The sequence below is a fragment of the Sturnira hondurensis genome, unplaced genomic scaffold (assembly GCF_014824575.4).
Source record: "Sturnira hondurensis isolate 20B ecotype Veracruz unplaced genomic scaffold, ASM1482457v3 Scaffold0007406, whole genome shotgun sequence".
NCBI classification, from domain to species: Eukaryota; Metazoa; Chordata; class Mammalia; order Chiroptera; family Phyllostomidae; genus Sturnira; species Sturnira hondurensis.
The window spans coordinates 7,098,627-7,116,944 of record NW_028080037.1 but is presented as its reverse complement, the minus strand read 5'-3'; the positions used below and the strand labels follow the sequence as shown (position 1 = coordinate 7,116,944).

The 18,318-nt window shown below is 54.3% G+C and overlaps 1 protein-coding gene across 2 annotated transcripts; it reads left to right on the top strand.

The window, feature by feature from the left end:
- The first annotated feature begins 3,615 nt into the window (after positions 1-3,615).
- Positions 3,616-17,943, top strand: TBX3 (T-box transcription factor 3). Of its 2 annotated transcripts, XM_037052177.1 has the most exons (8): positions 3,616-5,294; positions 6,891-7,158; positions 8,494-8,553; positions 8,825-8,971; positions 11,005-11,081; positions 12,290-12,447; positions 13,819-14,510; positions 16,304-17,943. In XM_037052177.1, the coding sequence occupies exons 1-8, from the start codon at positions 4,906-4,908 to the stop codon at positions 16,763-16,765; spliced, it is 2,253 nt and encodes a 750-aa protein (XP_036908072.1). In that variant the 5' UTR covers positions 3,616-4,905; the 3' UTR covers positions 16,766-17,943. The 2 variants fall into 2 exon arrangements, with proteins under 2 accessions (XP_036908072.1, XP_036908073.1); XM_037052178.1 differs by lacking the exon at positions 8,494-8,553 and having other exon boundaries at positions 3,620-5,294.
- Positions 17,944-18,318: the final 375 nt, after the last annotated feature.

Sequence of the window (18,318 nt, the reverse complement as noted above, 5' to 3'; positions counted from 1 at the left end):
ATTTTCTCACTAACCAAAGAGTGGGGTCCAGGGCGCATTGGGCAGAGACATTGGCTAGGGCAACCAGAAAGCCCCCCTCTCAGTAAAAGTTTATGTATTGACCCCCCTCCCTCCCCCACCATAGAAAACTTCTTAATTAGGCCTCAGAGGCCTGGAGAAACACGGATGTTCTTATGTCAACAGAATTTCCAATTTGGCGACACCTCGGACTGAAGAAAGCTCTGCCGGGCGAACCGGGGCGAAAGTTTAAGAGGGAATAAGCGTGGAATAGTCCCTAGCCAGACCTCACACATGCTAAAGGGAATATTTACAGCAAAGTTGCCAAAGTAAACGACCCCGCCTTCCCACCGTCCTCTCCCTCTCCTCCCCCGCTTTTCGGTAAACTTCAGATAAACACTCTTCGGTCACAAAGGGGTCGGCCTGTCCCCTATACGGTCGGAGGGAGGCGGCGGTGTAGGGACAAGTGAGATCCGGCCCACGCTTCCCCTGCGTTTTGTGGGCAAAACTAGCATTGCCGCCGCAGGCAAGGCCTGGGCTGAGGGTGGTTGATCTGACTTGGTGGGCGTCCGGACGAAACGTATTCCGAGGCTTCTCGGCCTCTCCCCACCCCCCCCCTTTTAACATCTGCACTCACCAGGACTGCCGTGCGTCGCACGCCGCGGCCACTAACAGATATGTGAAGGCTGTGTTAGTACTAAAAATCAGGCCTACGAGGGAGGAAATGAAAATTCTTTCTGCAAAAGGTGGAGGGATATTTGGGGACGCCAGGAGTTCCGTGGGTCCTTTTGGAACCAAACTTTGTCCCTCTCCTTCTGTCCTTAAAGTACCGCTTCTCAGGCTCTGTTGAAGCTGGCTCATTCTGTGTTGGCGTGTGACTTTTGTTGACAATGAGGCGAAGAGGAGGAGGAGAGAGAGAGAGAATCGAGGGGGTCTGGGAAGAGAGGGGGGAAAGAAAGGACCGTGCACGGCCCGCGTCTGGAGCCTAGAGGGGGCTGGGGGGCGCCAGCCTTGTGGGCTCCCCTGGCGGCCAGGCCTGGCACAGGTCCTTGGAATACGTTAGCCAAAGTTTAACTCGAATCCGGCGGCCACCAGGCCGCTTTTGTTTGTTTGCAAATTAATCACCCAGCGCACGGCCGGCGCCAGAGTGGGTTTATCACCCACCGGGAGGGGGGCGCGGCGGCCCCGCAGAGACAAAGAGGAGTTCGCACCTTCCCGCTTTTGATCCCAAGTCACCGAGGCCTCCCTGCCTAATAGGAGCCTCCTGGGGCCGAGTCTGGGAGGTCAGTCATAATTGGCGGAAGTTTGCAGACCATTAGCAAGATGTCGACATTTTCGATTCGGAACCCCGCAAACTTTCGTCTTCTCCTCCCCTTCCTTGCGCTCTAAACTGGGAACGTGGGCGTCAGGAGCGGCCACTGGGGCAACTCCAGGGTTAAGTCAGGGCTGCGGGCAAAAACAGGCCACTGAGAGAGGAGCATTATGAAAGGCAGAAAACACTGGGTCCACCGGGGGGCCAAAGACAAGGGGTGATATTTACAGATGAAACCCGCAAGCTCCCCTTGCACGTCCAAAACAGAAAGGAGGCCAGAATGCCTCGGAAGGCCACATGAATGTCTCCCTCCTGTGCATCTGGACTCGAGGCACCGAGTGCGTGAGGACAGACCCAACGTGGCTGCGGAATTCTTTTTTTCTCCTCGGAGTGGCAGGGCGGAGGCTGGCCCGCGGGTGCAGGCAAAAACCGATCGCGGGGATTGGGGCCGCTCCCGAAAGCGCCGCGAAGCTGCCCCAGGCTCTGGCCGCCAGCAATACGGAGAGGGTGGGTTTTTGCCTCCGAAAACTCCTGAAACCCTGCAGTGACCTCAGTGGTCAGTGCCAGGAGGGGGAAGGCCTGGCCGCAAGGGACGCGGGAGGGGGAGTTTGGAGCTTGCACCCTGGGCCCTGCCGCCTCTTTTCTTTTCTCTCCATCTTCCTAACAGCCGGCAGAGAGAGACTGCGAGGACGCCAGAAAGACAGATCTAAAGGAAAATAAAGGGGGCGAAGTGGCGAGCCAGACCGAGTTCGCAGAACCAGTGCATTCTCTTTGTGACTTAAGGGGATTCTCAGTGCTGGCGCCAAGCGCTCTTAACCATGTGCGTCAAAAATGCGAGGCTGGAAAAGCTTGTCGCCTCAAAAGTTCCGCCCCTATCTCGGTGCGGTTGGCCCACAAAGGAACTGCATTTCCCCCCTCCACTCACTCCTACTTCGGAGTCGGGAGCAGGGGGCGTAGCGGGGTGCACAAAGCAAAGTGGGAAAGAAGAGGGGGTGGTCCGCTCAGAGACACGCACAGGTCTTAATCCCTAGGCCCTGAAATCAACCCTCTCTTTAAAAGAACAGTGTCCCCAAGAATTCTCTCCAAGCAGGAATGGCCCGACTCATGCCCCCCCTACCCTCCACCCCCCAGAAGCGAGAAATGTGGTTTAGGGCATCCTGTGACCCAGGCAAGGCCCTTCGGTCACAGTTACCAATTCCGAGACAGGTTTGATCTGTAAGATCGGGTTGCCTTCCTCCCCTTCGCGCCCCCACTGTACCTGAACTGGAACCAGCCTCTGCCCCTCTAGGGTGGGGGCGTTCCACGGTTTGTTTTACAAATTCACCCCCGACTACTGGCGAGATAAGTCCCCGGTGGAGAAAGAACTGAGGCACCGAGATAAGTGCGATCCCTGGAGAAGATACCAGGCTGGCGCACCTCCCCCTTCCAGTTCCTGACTCCCAGCTCCGCTCAGAGCCGGCCTCGCAGGGGAGGGCCGCGGCTTGGCGGGGACGGGCCCAGAACCTAGTCCGGCGCCGCGTTCACTTTGTCCAGATCTCCAGTCTCCCCTCCACACTCACAAACGTGTTCAGGTGGAACACGAGGAGCCCGAATCCAGGCCGAAGACCAGATCTAAAAGGGCTGCTTAATGCATTTCACGAAATCCCCAGTCCGCCTCCCGGAGTGAGCGCAGACAGGGCCGGCGGCGCAGGCTGTGTACGTGTTTGCGTGTACGTGCTTTTCCCGCGGGTGGCGTGGTCCCAGTGTGCTGGCGCGGGTTTGCGTACTGATGTGCTGGGGGTGTTTGGGACTCCACACCCGGGCTCCGGTGGGCCACGGTGAAGAAGGAGCCCCGCATGTGTGTGCTGAGATCTGGCCGCATCCGTGTGCTCGGGAGTCCGCGAGCCCACAGGCAGGGGAGACTAGTAAGGAGAGACACCCGAGCTCGGGAGCCCTGGAGCGGCGGCCGGGCGGGGCTTTGCTCCACGTGGGGCTGGAGAGCGCGCAAGCCCGGAGTCTGGGCGCTCGCCTCCCCGCGGCTGCAGGCGGCTTTTGTTGCGCTCAGCGGCCGAACGGCAGCTCGCAGGAGGCTCACTCGTCCGCCTGACTCGCCGGGGGCTGGTTACTAAGAGGGTGAACTAGAGAGAGAAAAGGCCGCGGCGGCGGAGAGGCTAGGCGAGCCGAGCGCGCGAGAGGCGAGCGCCCCTGCCCGGCGCCCGGCGCTCTCTCCGCCTTCCTGGCCCAGATCGCTCGCTCCCTCCTCCTCCCCTTCCTGCCTGGCCCTGCCTCCTCCCTCGATCTCGGGTTGGATGACTGAGGCATTTCAGACTTGGGCTGAGCAAGAGCAAGCGAGCGAGCTCTAGGGCTGTGGCGATCTCTCGATAAGCCACCTAGAGGCGACTCGGTGCGCGCGCTCCTCGGTGGCGCCCGCCCTCCCTCTGATCATGTTGACATATTCACAGGACAGGCAGTAGTACCGATGCGGCGCTGCGACGTTACAGTTTCCGACACCTTCTTTTTATAACTCGGCTCTATTCCCCCCAGCACTCGACCTGTGAAAACCACGCCTATGCAGCAACACAATTGGTCCGAAAGCGTCAAAGAGCCAATCAAGAGGCCCCCGGCTCCCCGCAGCCCAGAGCAGAGCCCGACCTTCTAGAGCCGCCGAGCAGACGCCCGGGGAATTCTAGAAGCGGAGGAGGGTGGCGAACAGCTCCGGCCGGCTGGCTGGCTCGCTCCCTCCCTCTCCTCGCGCTCCCTCTCCTACTCCGTGTCTCTCTTTCTCTCTCCCTCCTTTTCCATTCCCCCCCTCCATCCTCCCTGCCCTGCGCGTCTGGACGCAGATTTAGGAAGCGAATTTGCTCACGTTTTAGGACACGGAAGACGACGGGCGCGAGAGAAGAGCACGGCCGGACTCGGACTGGAACCCAGACACCCTCCGGAGGCTCGGAGCGGAGGCAGGAGGCGGAGGCGAACGGAAGCCAGTGTGCAGTTCAAGTTGTGATAGCGCTGTGAGAAGAGGGCTTGAATCAGAGATTTTTTTTTTTTTTTAAAGGAGAGAGACTTTTTCCGCTCTCTCGCCGGCGGTTCCAGCCGGGTCCAGCGCAACTGCAGGCGCCTCCTGCGAGAAAGAGGGAGAGGAGGAGAGATAGGGGGGCGGGGGAAGAAGAAGGAGAAGAAAAGGTAAAAAGTCTCCTAAGAGAACCGTTCGCAGTTGCAACAAAGAACTAAGGGCTGGGGCGCGGTCCCTGGGACCCAGGGCCGGAGTGTCCATTTCGAGCTGGGCGGCAGGGCTCGGGCGCGAGTCGAAAGCCTGCTCGCTCCCGTCGCCTCCGAAACCGACTTACAGGAGCGGCTTTTTAAAAACGCAAGGCACAAGGACAGTCACGCCGGCGGCTATGTCTCCCGATCGCTCGCCTTGTCCTCTTTAAGAGCGGCATTCCCCCCAAAAGACACTCACTCCCTCTCTCTTTGAGGTGCTGTAGTTGTGATTTTTTTCTTTTTTTTCCCCTCTTTTTGCTTTGTAAACTATGCGCTGCTGTTAAAAGACAAAAACAAAACAAATCAGCAGCTGCGGACTTGTCCCCGGCTGGAGCCCAGCGCCCCGCCTGGAGTGGATGAACCTCTCCATGAGAGATCCGGTCATTCCTGGGACAAGCATGGCCTACCATCCGTTCCTACCTCACCGGGCGCCGGACTTCGCCATGAGCGCGGTTCTGGGTCACCAGCCGCCTTTCTTCCCCGCGCTGACTCTGCCTCCCAACGGCGCGGCGGCGCTCTCGCTGCCGGGCGCCCTGGCCAAGCCGATCATGGATCAATTGGTGGGGGCGGCCGAAACCGGTATCCCTTTCTCATCTCTGGGGCCCCAGGCGCATCTGAGGCCTCTGAAGACCATGGAGCCCGAAGAAGAGGTGGAGGATGACCCGAAGGTGCACCTCGAGGCCAAAGAACTTTGGGATCAGTTCCACAAGCGGGGCACCGAGATGGTCATTACCAAGTCCGGAAGGTAAGCGAGCAGAGGGCCCCGTTCCCCAAACTCTCCGAGGATTTTCCCTCCCTTTCTCTCTCTCCTCCCAGACTGTCTGTCAGTACATTTGGCTTCCAAGAAAACTTTCGTTCCCCTGGAACGGTCCGGAGGCTCCCGGGCCTGCTGCCCCCATGGGAGGAAATTTCAGCTTACCTGGGTGTCTGCAGACGGGGGTTTTCCTGGCGAAGTCTGCAGCCTGGATAGATGGAATTTTCTCAGCAGAGTTCAGCCTTCTTTGCAGGGAGAGAAAGAACACCACCCCCCTGCAGGGAGTTTGGCTGCTCAGACCTGTGGGAGACAGGCTTATGGTCTGGTTGCTGTTGTGTTTTTGTCTGTTTCATTTCGTACCCAGGGGCAAAAACTTAAAGCCCCTTTCTTTTGTGTGATAACAAGAGGCCTGGCATCAGCTCCTCTGGCCCTCTCCGTCCTCCAGGCTGGCCTGTGGTTCTGGAGGGGGCCTGGGCCCTGGGCTGCCAGGGTCAGGGAAGAATCGAAGGGCAGCTGGGTTTGTTTGTCCAGACCGCTTCCCGTGTCCCTAACTCAAGGGGAGAATTCAGGGTGCGATTTGGGGAGAATTAAGATTATGTGTGCAGACCCAAGAAACCGGTGGGGAGACCTAGACACATGCTTCTGTTTTATGTGTAAATACTATCAACCAAAGAGGTCCTTGGCCTGACCAAATTCTGCCTGTCACATGAAATCACGGATTCTTTTTGGTTTGTTTTGTTTATGGCATCGAAGTCTTTCAAGGCACAAAACTGAAAGAATAAAAATGAAACGCCGCTCTTGATGCCTTCAGCTTTCCGTGCCTTTTCAAGCTGCATGAGGCCAAAGTTGGGCATAAAATTCCTCAGACCCAGGAGAAGTTTTGCCGGGTTCACGGCACGGTGCTTCCTTGAGGTCGAGAGCATAGCGTGCCAGCACTGGTGGGAACAAACAGAGCCGGTGGCCCAGTCTCGCAGTTGTGGACCGGGGAACGTGGTGAGCGGCTCCCGGCACACTGGTGCTCAGGCCGGGAACTGCCCTCCACGCTACCCGGTGCGTTTTCAGAACGCACCGAAGCCCAGTTTCATTTTTCGCCAGCAGCGGGATTGCTTCAGAATAAACTCGACATTCATTTCCTTGATGAGTTAAACATTTTCTCATCGACGGGTGGTGGGGGAAAAAAGTGCTAGCTTTCACTGGTCGCACTTTAAAAATCCTACCCCAAAGCGGTTTAGAACTACGCACCCCCAGGAAAAGGCACGAGCAAGACTTTGCCGAGGAAGAGGGCAATCTACAAAGTCACAACAGACAGAAAAATATGTGAAGACATTAGGAGATGCTGTAGAGAAATGCAGGGCTAGAATTCCCTTGTTCTGAATCTTGGGGCGTTTGAAGAGAAATTTGGTCTCTTTAATACTTCTGCTGTGATCAAAAACAATTTTGCACCCAGCCACTGTCCTCTGAACCCAATACGTTCATCCATGCATTTTACATCTGATTTAAGTATTTTAGGCCCAACAGAATGATCAAACCCAAGATTGTAGGTGACTTATTATTATTTTTTTTCTTTTCCCTTCTTTCTGATTGCAGGCGCATGTTTCCCCCATTTAAAGTGAGGTGTTCCGGGCTGGATAAAAAAGCCAAATATATTTTGTTGATGGACATTATAGCTGCCGATGACTGTCGATATAAATTTCACAATTCTCGGTGGATGGTGGCGGGTAAGGCTGACCCTGAAATGCCAAAGAGAATGTACATTCACCCCGACAGCCCGGCTACCGGGGAGCAGTGGATGTCCAAGGTTGTCACTTTCCACAAACTGAAACTCACCAATAACATTTCGGACAAGCATGGATTTGTAAGTTCCACCGCTCCTTCCAAATACTCTCTTTCTTCACTCTAGTTAGGGCCCTGCTCTAAGTGAGTTTCTGCTCAAACTCCTCTCTTCTTTTCCGGTGGCCAACTTAGGGAACTTGTGTGATCAGCCACAGGGCTGTGGAGAAAGGAGTCAGAGTTGTGTGTGTGTGGGGGGGGGGGGGTTCTCTTCTGAGAACGGGAGGCCTCGCGTTTCTAAAAGATAGGTACCGACCAGCTCCTGTTCTGGGGCTGTTCTAGGTCTTGGGAAATGCCCGGCCTGACAGTGAAGTTCAAAACCAATCGTTAAGGCTCTGAACTCAATTTTCAAATGATGTGTTCATCCAGGTTTTACAATAGTCTTCTCTTTTGAAATCAGCCATGGTATTTCTCGGGAGAGTGTTAAGGTTCGAAGCCTCCACTACATTGATTAAAGGGTGTGATTCNCTCTAGTTAGGGCCCTGCTCTTCGTGAGTTTCTGCTCAAACTCCTCTCTTCTTTTCCGGTGACCAACTTAGGGAACTTGTGTGATCAGCCACAGGGCTGTGGAGAAAGGAGTCAGAGTTGTGTGTGTGTGTGGGGGGGGGGGGTTCTCTTCTGAGAACGGGAGGCCTCGCGTTTCTAAAAGATAGGTACCGACCAGCTCCTGTTCTGGGGTTGTTCTAGGTCTTGGGAAATGCCCGGCCTGACAGTGAAGTTCAAAACCAATCGTTAAGGCTCTGAACTCAATTTTCAAATGATGTGTTCATCCAGGTTTTACAATAGTCTTCTCTTTTGAAATCAGCCATGGTATTTCTCGGGAGAGTGTTAAGGTTCGAAGCCTCCACTACATTGATTAAAGGGTGTGATTCCATTTTGGGAAACACGGTTTTTTTTTCTTTTACGCAAAAAAGAATTGGGCTCAGGCAAAAGTCGGCTTTACTAGAGACAAGACAGATCTGCGGTGTAAAATCGTGTGTGTTGGGAATGCATATATGTGTGTATATGTACTCAGGGGGAGCATGCTTAGAAACTTTCGGGAGACTTAGATGGCTTGTACAGGTCTAGCAAAGGACCTTTTGCCCCCAACCCCTCCCCTCCCCAACATTTCAATAAAATAAACAGTGATAAGCGAGGAATAAGCAGAAAGATTAGGCCCAGGAAGAGGCGAAGGGCGCGGAAATTTCTTCAGCAGGCAGGAATTGCATTTGAAGTCCTTGATTTGATTAAGGCATAAATATTCCTCTCTAGAGTTCAGCCTTTCAGGGCTGTAAGTGGATTGGGCTCGTCAATTAGTGGACGCTTAAAGGACTGAATCATTTTGTAAATTAAAATGCATGTTTTTTTTCTATCTTTTAAGACTTTGGCCTTCCCAAGTGATCACGCAACGTGGCAGGGGAATTATAGTTTTGGTACTCAGGTAGGCTAGGGTTCAAGGTTCCGAGGAACCTGAGCTGGTGAGGGCGGGGGGGCACCCTTTGAAAACGGTTGAGCCATGCTGGATTCTGCGGACGCTAACGTTGGTGGAATGATGAAGTACCCAAAGAGGTGCTCTCTGGAGGTGGGCTTGGTGCAGGCGTGGTACCCTCCCGTGCGTGGGGTAGCTGTCAGCCCTGCGGGGCTTGGAAGATCCTGTTCCTCCCGCTCAATTCCTCTTTCGCCGTGTGTTTCTCCTCCCCCCGCCTCTGCAGACTATACTGAACTCCATGCACAAATACCAGCCCCGATTCCATATCGTGAGAGCCAATGACATCCTGAAACTTCCGTATAGTACATTTCGGACATACTTGTTCCCTGAAACTGAATTCATCGCTGTGACAGCCTACCAGAATGATAAGGTGATCAAAGACGTCCCCCCCCCCCTCTTAATGTCTCTTGTCCTTTAAGCTGCTTTACATGAGGGTGAGAAAGTCACAAGAGAACTGGATGGGGGGGGGGCGCGCGTCTTGAGTTTTCTTCTGTGATTTGACGGTCAGCCGAGCTTTGGGGAAAAGAGGCGCTGGCACATTGCAGAGGCAGAAGGAAAAAGAGAGAGGGAAAGAAAGAAAAAGAACTTGACCAGCTGGGATTTCAATGCTGAGTGAAAAGACAGCAAAGTAACTTTGCCATGGAGGAAAGCTCCTGTAATCACCACTATCTCTGAGGCGGCCCGCCCCACCCCCACCCTGACCTCGGGGCTTTCTCCCGTTTGTGCCAAGGTTTACTCTCTTCCCCTTTAGCCAGAAGGATCCAGAAATCAGGTTCCAAAAGGAACCAGCTAACAATTTAAGGCAAAAGCCATGGGGGATCCTGGGAGGAGAATCCCAGTGGGGATCAGCGTCTCTCCCTTAGCCAGAATCGCGAGTCGCTAGCTGGTCTGGTTTTTATTACCTTTTCTGCTGTTGTGTTTTTTATGGTGTGTGTGTGTGTGTGGTTGGAAAAACCTACTCTGATCACAGGGTCATGCTAATTGAGTTGTCTGAGGCTTCTGAGAGGAGGTGACCAAAGTCACCACTTCATTTGAAGTTTTTTTGGTTTTTTGTTTTTTTCCTCTCCCTTGGGCCTGAGGCCGGGGATTAGGAGTGTCCCCAAATGGAACAGCAAGCAGCACCTGGTATGTAAAGTTATGGTGGCCTGAAGGTCACGGACACGTAGCACAGAGACACACAGTGACGGTTGCGGCTGATTCGCCAAGTCACCAGCTTGGCTATTAGCAGGCAGGGTGGGGGAGGGGGCTGGCAACGGAGGACCCCGGTGTTTTAACTTCTGGACCCCAGACCTCAGTGAATGTCACTGATGGGACAACACTCTTTCGCGTTGAATTCACTGTCCCTATAGGTGGGTCCTCTGTGGCTGGGGGGTGGGGGTGCCTCAGGTATGTTTCCTAAGCCTGGAGACAAGGTATTGTGACCCCCTGTCCCTGCAAATCTAGGGCACTGGGATTTATTCCAAGAACAAGAATCCAGCCGGGGCCAGGCGGGGGGTGGGGGGTCCCTTTTCTTCCTCATAGGGACCTCTGTAATATTATTTCCCACCCACCCCCAAAGGGAAGGAATTTGAAAGATGATGTACCACCAAGGCAGTTCCCCTCGGTCTGGGGAACGCATGCTCCCTCTCACCCCAGAATCCCGTGAATCTTTACGTTGTTGCTGAAATAATAAATGGTAGGATTTTTGATTAGACCACGAGGCCACGGCCCCCTTCACCTAGTGGGGCTGGTAGAGGCAGACAAGTGAAACCAAATGTTTCCCATGGTCACTCGGTCCTTTTGCGGCTCTCATGGTCGAGACTACAAATTCTCAAGCACCCGCCTCACTCAGCCAGATAAATAAATAAACAAATAAACGAACCCACTTCAGCCCAAGGACACCTAAAAACCCCATAAATTATTTTATCGGATTCACAGAGAAAGGTTGGCGTGTGTTTGTGTGTGTTGTGTTTGGGGTCGGGGGTAAAAAAATGTGTTTCATGATTAATTGCATAGCATTAAAAAAAAAGTGCAAACCGAAAGCGTACTTTTAAGGCCCCCAGGTTGTCCATTTTGACAGTTCTGACTTTTCCGTATGTAAGCCCGAGCTGCCGGCTGCCCACAGAAAAGAAAGGCATTTCCCAGGCGTGGGGGGGGGGGGGCGTTTCATCCCGGAATCCTGGTTTGGCTTCGATGGGGGATGAAGGCCGTGGTCCAGTCTCCTTTGATCTTTATCGCAGGGCCCTCCAAACTTCTGCTGTTACCTCCTCTCCCTTTCCCTTCACCCTGGCACGTCCCCCTGACGGCTCCTGTTGGTAGTCAGATTTCTAGTCAACTGCTAAGTTGGGGCAAACACTCCCAGAACATTCTAGAAAAGGATGCCAATGTGTCTGTCTTTCTTGCTTGTGTGTGTCCTCCTTCTAGATAACTCAGTTAAAAATAGACAACAACCCTTTTGCGAAAGGATTCCGGGACACTGGAAATGGCAGGAGAGAAAAAAGGTGAGCTCGAGACGATTATTTCTCAGACTAATTTAGAAAAATCACTTTGCTAGCCCTCCCCCCCCCCCCCCTGTCTCCCCTGGGAGGTGGGATGCAGGCATTTATATTTATATTGAGGGNCCCCCCCCCCCCCCGTCTCCCCTGGGAGGTGGGATGCAGGCATTTATATTGAGGAGGGGAGGAGAGGGGGGCTCGTTGACTCTCCTGTGTGCCACGTGCTTGCTGAGTTCAGGGCACTGTTTCTTTTACGTCTCCGTGTCCCCTTAGAGGAAGGTCATTAGGCCACACCACAGTTCTCTCTGGAAGAAAAGCATCAGGGATAATCAATTACATACAGGTGCCTATTAATTCCGAATTAATTGAAGTTACCTCCTAGGCAGGTCCCAGGAAGGAACTAAGCCATTCACAAAATGCTTTGGAATTTTTGCAGTCTCGTCTTGCAAATACCACCAGGCAGAGCTGAGGCCCCTGGAGGAACTCTGTGGCCCCTCCTTCCTGGGCTCCTGGGTCATTTTGCACCAAGCAGACAGCTGGATAGTATAGGAAGGAAAAGCTCCCTTCCCCCACCACTTTCAAAGAATTTCTGAAATCCAGCAAATCAACCCAGATTTTTCACCTATTCCCAGAGGCGGGGGCAGGCCTGAAAAAAAAGAATTGCTAACATCTAAATAGATTCCGCCCCCCTCTGATGGGTGTGTCGGTGAACCGATCACAGAGCCGGGCACCATGAAATAACCGCTTCCTCCCCATTTCAGCAGCCAGGGGGTGTTTGCAGTGGGCCGTTTTTGTGCCACACGCTGGGTCCCCAGTGCCCCTCCCTCTGTCAGGCCGGCTGTCCACTGCCTCTGGCCAGCGCCAACCGCCCCTCTTGCTTTTTGCTTTGCCTCGAAACTTCACAGCCCAAGCCCCTGCCCTTTCCCGAATGAAACCCCGATCTCGAATAAGTGCAACCTCAGCTTTCTCCTTTCCAACACCCTGGTGCCAGTCTTCAGCCCAGTGAGAGTGTCGGGAAGAATGTGGGGGCCGATGTGGCTGTCCCTGGGGTTTGGGGAGGGGTCAAGCAGGTTTCAGAATTGTGTTGTCTGCGGGTGCAGGCGGGAGAGGGCTGGGTGCGCCCCTTGAACCCTGGGAGACACGTGGGGTGGGTTGGGAGCAAGGGGAGAATGTGGGCTCTATTCTCTGATGCTGGGGGTGGGCTTCTGCTGCAGAAAACAGCTCACCCTGCAGTCCATGAGGGTGTTCGAGGACAGACACAAGAAGGACAATGGCACCTCGGATGAGTCCTCCAGCGAACAGGCAGCCTTCAGCTGCTTTGCCCAGTCCTCCTCCCCAGCTGTCTCCACTGTTGGGACATCCAACCTCAAAGGTAAGTAAGCCTGGGTACCTTGCCTTCTGGACTCCAGGGCTTGGAGGCCTCAAGGAGTTGGGGGTGGGGGCAGGCACCAGGAAGCTTGCCCCTCGGGAGCTGCAGACCCTTTGGAAAGTCCATAAGGAGGAGCCAGCGTTCCAAATGGGTGGTCAGATGTGTCCCCTGTCCTGAGCCAGTAGAAGAAGGGCTGAGAACCCCTTCCCTCAAACCTTAGTCTGGCAGGAAGGGCAGCTTAGAAAACATGCCTAGAGCCCTTCTCCCCCCCTCTCCCCTTTCTCTCTCTCTCCCCTCAACTGTCTCCCAACAACTGCTGGCTTTTTGCCATCTCTGAACTCAAGAGTAAAATTGGTGGGCTTTTGGGGCAGCCACTGTGGGAGGCCAGGGGTTCTCTGCCACCTATAGTAGGGAGACAGGGAAGGTGACCAAGGAAACACCCAGTGATAGAGCCACAACCTGTGAGAAGGGAGATCCCAGTCCGGCGGGGGTGGGGCGGGGGGGGCAGGGGGCTGGAGAGGAGGAGATGGTTCAGATCCCCAGTCAGTTTCCTGTGTTTAAAGAGCAAAAAAAAAACCTATATTTGGAAAGACACACACGTTCTCACAAGGGGAAGAAACCTGTTTTTTACATTTAATAAAATGGGAGTCCTTTATGTCTTCTTTGACCCATTTAAGCTTTAAACATAATGTAAGATCCCTTTTTCTTTCTTCCTGGTAGAACACCCACACAGAGGGTGTGGTGGAAGGAAAAAGAATCTCTGATGGTCTGGGGGGGGGCAGAGAGGGGGCTGCCCACCACCCACCTTCGTCTTCGGGGATGGAGGGGGGCAACACAGGCTCACCTGAGTGTGTGCCTTCTGGGCAGGGCCTTCACTGGGGCCACTGTCAGGGTGCCCTCCAAACAGTCCTTCTGAAAGCACGGGTTGTGGGAGGTGCGGGTCACCATCACTGAACGAAGGCCGATGGCAACGAGGAGGTTTCCCACAGTGAGTTTTAGTGTGAGTTTTCCTTTTTAAAAAGGAAATTGGCCATCAACCGGCGAGGGAAGGTAGTCTGACACAGTAGGAGGTCAATTAGTGCTTAAAAAAAAAAGGGTAGAATCGATTACCGGTTTGGGGCGAGGTGGCCATAGGGGAAGGGGTCCTGTCTATCTATCTAAATCCTTTTAAATTCAGTGTTAACTGATTGAATTTTTCCGCTGAAGTTATGAAGTATCATTCCTCCCGTTTTGCAGATGAGAAAACTGAGGCACAAGAGGTTCAAGGGCTTGCTGGGTGGTATCCAGCTGCGCCAAGATTCCTGCTAGGGAACTGGCTTCCCCTGGCCCGGGTTGGAGCCCGTCCGCCTCACTTTTGTTCCTTTCTTTTGGCAGACCTGTGTCCCAGCGAGGGTGAGAGCGACGCCGAGGCCGAGAGCAAAGAGGAACACGGGCCAGAGGCTTGCGACGCGGCCAAGATCTCCACCACCACGTCGGAGGAGCCAAGCCGCGACAAAGGCAGCCCCGCGGTCAAGGCGCACCTCTTCGCGGCGGAGCCCGGCGGCCGGCCCCGGGACAGCGGGCGGCTGGACAAGGCGTCGCCCGACTCGCGCCACAGCCCGGCCACCATCTCGTCCAGCACACGCGGCCTGGGCGCGGAGGAGCGCCGGAGCCCAGGTCGAGAGGGCGCGGCCACATCCAAGGCCGAGGAGGCGCGCTCTCTGCCGGCCAAGGAGGCCTTCGCGCCGCTCACGGTGCAGACGGACGCGGCCACCGCGCACCTAGGCCAAGGCCCCCTGCCCGGCCTCGGCTTCGCCCCGGGCCTGGCTGGCCAGCAGTTCTTCAATGGGCACCCGCTCTTCCTGCACCCCAGCCAGTTCGCCATGGGGGGCGCCTTCTCCAGCATGGCAGCCGGCATGGGGCCCCTGCTTGCCACCGTGTCCGGGGCCTCCACCGGCGTCTCGGGCCTGGAGTCCACGGCCATGGCTTCCACAGCCATGGCCTCCGCCGCCGCGGCACAGGGACTGTCGGGGGCGTCTGCGGCCACTCTGCCCTTCCACCTCCAGCAGCACGTCCTGGCCTCTCAGGTATTTATTGTCCTTCCTCCCGCCGCCTCTCCAGCCCCTGTCTGCAGGCCCTCTCCTTTTCCTTCCCTTTGATAGGAGACACCCAACCCCAACCCCCCGCCCCCCCCACTGTCCGTAACCTCAGAGAATAATGATAATTCCTATGCACAGGGTTTATCTTCTAGATTCATCATAACCTTACACCACCACCCCCCAATCTTAAAATATTTTTTATGTTGAGGGATGTTTATAATAGAGTGGTAGGTAGGTAGTAATAATGATAGTTGTACATAGCACTTGTGTTGTGCCAAACACTCTTCTGGGTATTTGATCTATCCTGACTTCAGGGTACTAGGATCACCTCCACTCTGTAGATGAGGCACAGAGATGTTGAGGAACTTATCCAGGGTCACACAGCTAGTAGGTGGTGGAGCTCACTGCAGAGTCTTCTCTGGGGTCTGTGATGTTAGCTTCAGAGCTAACATGTCTCTTAAAATGTCTCATAGCCAGCCCTCCCTCAGGAATTAAAGAAGAGGAAGGCTGACGCCTGCCAGGGGAGGGACCCCTGACCCTTTGGATGGCAACTGAGCCTTTTCTCCCAATTGGAAGCTCTCGCCTGCCCCCACCCCAAGCAGGCTCGCCTGTCTCCCAAAGGGTTAATGGTCTGAGCACACGTGGGGAATGTCAGGCTTGAGGGACAGCCTGGCAGCCTCTGTGTGGTTCAGACAGCTGGGGGTGGCCTGGGAGAAGTCTCGAGTGCTTGGGAAACACTGAAGCAGTGACAGGCTCTGTGGGGACTCCCGCACACCCTGGCCTTATGTTTTGTCTGAACACATTCGTCTCCCTTCCCTGAGCCAAGAGGCAGGACTGGCTTTCCTGGGGGGGGGGCAGTTGGGGGGTTGAGAAAAGGGTTGGTTTCTGGCCTTTCTCAGTTCCTGCCATCCCCTCCTTTAGCTCCTCCTGGAACCGAGTCATAGGTGGGCTGGTGACATGTGGGCAAGGGGCTGCGTGGGTACACAAGGACCAATGGTACCTCGGGGAAGGGGACAGAGAAGTGGTCCAGGTCTGGGTCCCCGGATTTTACTTTCTGCTTCTGCCACTTGCTGGCTGACTTCCTATGCAGCCCCCCCCCTTCCGTTTCTCCACCTGTAACACCAGCATGTCAGGCTAGGAGAGACATCTTTGTCTCTCTTTATAGCAACCCCCCCCCCCAATGTCCTTCTGCTTGAGATCTTAGTGCAACTTCTGGGGATGGGGTGGAAGGGTTCGAGAATGAGAAATAATTACGTCTCCTAATTCGTGCCCTCTGGCGCCCAGGCAGCTACCACGGCGGGGTGTACTGGCTGTGGCCCCTTGAACAGGTGCAGGGGCTGCCCCTGATGGGAGGGTCTCTAACAGCCCGGTTGGCCAGGCGCCCTCCGTAGCATATTGAAGGCATTAGCTCATTTAATGTCCACAGAGTTCCCAATAGTGTATGAATTATTTAATATTTCCCTGTTGTTCTTTTTTCATATCAGAAAGCTGAGACACAGGGAGTGAAGTGCCCCGGCTTAGGGTGACACAGCTAAGCTTTGGGTCTAGAGAAATCAGTCTGAGTGTCCTCCCCCCACCCCAACTCCACCGGCCACCCGCCAGACCCCACCCCCCACTCCTGTCCAGAGAGGAGAGTGACTTCCTCAAGTTCCGAGACGGTAGGGGTGGTGGTTGGAGGGAAATAGACGAGGTCGCCCCCTCCGCCCCGCGTGGCCCCTCCCGGGCCACCAGGCAGCCCCTACCCGGCTGACTCCCTGCGTGCGTTTCTCTTCCGCCCTCAGGGCCTGGCCATGTCGCCTTTCGGAAGCCTGTTCCCTTACCCCTACACCTACATGGCTGCCGCCGCCGCCGCCTCCTCCGCCGCGGCGTCCAGCTCGGTGCACCGCCACCCGTTCCTCAACCTGAACACCATGCGCCCGCGCCTGCGCTACAGCCCCTACTCCATCCCGGTGCCGGTCCCGGACAGCAGCAGCCTGCTCAGCGCCGCCCTGCCCTCCATGGCGGCGGCCGCGGGGCCCCTGGACGCCAAAGCCGCGGCCCTGGCCGCCAGCCCGGCCTCGGTGGCCGTGGACTCCGGCTCGGAACTCAACAGCCGCTCCTCCACCCTCTCCTCCAGCTCCGTGTCCTTGTCGCCCAAACTCTGCCCGGAGAAAGAGGCGGCCACCAGCGAACTGCAGAGCATCCAGCGGTTGGTCAGTGGCTTGGAAGCCAAGCCCGACAGGTCCCGCAGCGCGTCCCCGTGAACCCCTCCCCAGAAAAGTCTCTTCATTCCAGTCACGTCTGCAGTGCACTTTGTTGGTGGTGAAATAAACGACGGGCGTGCAGGGGTGGGGTTAGCCCTGCCCCGTGCAGTCCTGTCTGGGAAGGGGTGCCGGACTCCCTGGAGAAAATGTGCTGGAAACAAGCCCTGTCTTCTTGGGGTGGTTATTTACCCGGGGTCTGGCTCGGATTCTGGGGGCTCAGAAGCCTCAGTTGGGTTGCGTCGTTGGGGGCGGGAGTTGAAACAGGTCTGGCCACAGCACCCCCAGACGAGGTTGGTCTGGGAGCCTGGGAAGCAAAAAAAAAAAAAAAAGGTAGCCAGGCCCACCGGGAGGGGCGTGTGTTTAAAGGCTTCTCTCCCAGTGCAGATTTATATATATTTTTCCTTCACCGTGTCAAGTGGAAACAAAAACAAATAAAATTTAAAAAAAATACCGGGGGCAAATGAATACACTAACATGATTCTGTCTGTGAAGATTAAAAACTTTATAGTGACTTGCGTATCAGTTCTAAAATAAATGACTGAGCAGCATTGTTTTTTTTGGGGGGGGAGTCGCTGCCAGCTTTGTTTAGTCTCTTTTAAGGAAATCTGTGTCTTTTTAATATTCTTGTGATGTTTTAAGAGCCACTATAGGTCTCTTCTTGCATGTTCCACAGTGATGTATTTGTGGTTTTTCCGTTTGAATGCTTGCTTTTAGAGAGAAAAGAACATAACCCTACACCTTTTCCCCAATTCTCATTGGAAACCCCAAGGGGGAGGATTTAAAGGGAAGGGGGTGGGGAAGAGACACACAAAAAAATTGAGTTTATTTTATCTAAGCTCTGTAGCAGGATTCATGTCCCTCTCTGGCAGTTCTCTCTCTTTCCTGTATATGCAATAACAAGGTTTAAAAAAAATAATAAAGAAGAAGCAAGACTATTAGCAAAGTATTTATGTAATTATTTGATAACTCTTGTACATAGGTGGAATATGAATGCTCGGAAAATTAAACTTTAATTTATTGACATTGTACATAGCTCTGTAAATAGGGGTGCAGCTGTCAGGCTCTGTGTTCCCATTTTCCCTGTAGTCCGTTTGAGTTCAAGGTCACAAGATCGCTTTTAAAACTAGGAAACACACGTTCGGCACCAACACCCACACACTTGCAAAAGAGTTGTCTGGGGAAGAAAAAAAATTTTTTTTTGAATGTCCAAGAGTGAGGAAAAGTGTTATTGCCTATTTTACCCAAAATTGGAGAAGTCCCCACTTCCCAGCTCCGCCTTCAATTCCTTAAAACGGAGCCCCCCTGTGAGTGGTTCTGAGATGCCTTGGTGGACAGAGGGGTGGGGACGGCAGAGGCTGTGGTTTGAGTTTCTAATTTTCCTTTCGTATTTGTATTTGCTAGTCTCTGAGATCTTCAAAGCGAAGCGGAATTGACTACTGTCTTCAATATTGATGGTGTTTTGAGTTGGTGCCTGTAGAGAGATACTCACAGTTCAAAAGTCAGGTGCTGAGAGATGGTTTAAAGACAAAAACTCATGAAGGTATATTTTGTGT

Coding starts and splice junctions, on each gene's coding strand:
- TBX3 (XM_037052177.1), top strand. CDS start 4,906: ATGAACCTCTCCATGAGAGATCCGGTCATTCCTGGGACAAGCATGGCC. Junction 11,082..12,289: donor AATGGCAGGAGAGAAAAAAG/GTGAGCTCGAGA, acceptor CTTCTGCTGCAG/AAAACAGCTCACCCTGCAGT. Junction 14,511..16,303: donor AGCACGTCCTGGCCTCTCAG/GTATTTATTGTC, acceptor TTCCGCCCTCAG/GGCCTGGCCATGTCGCCTTT.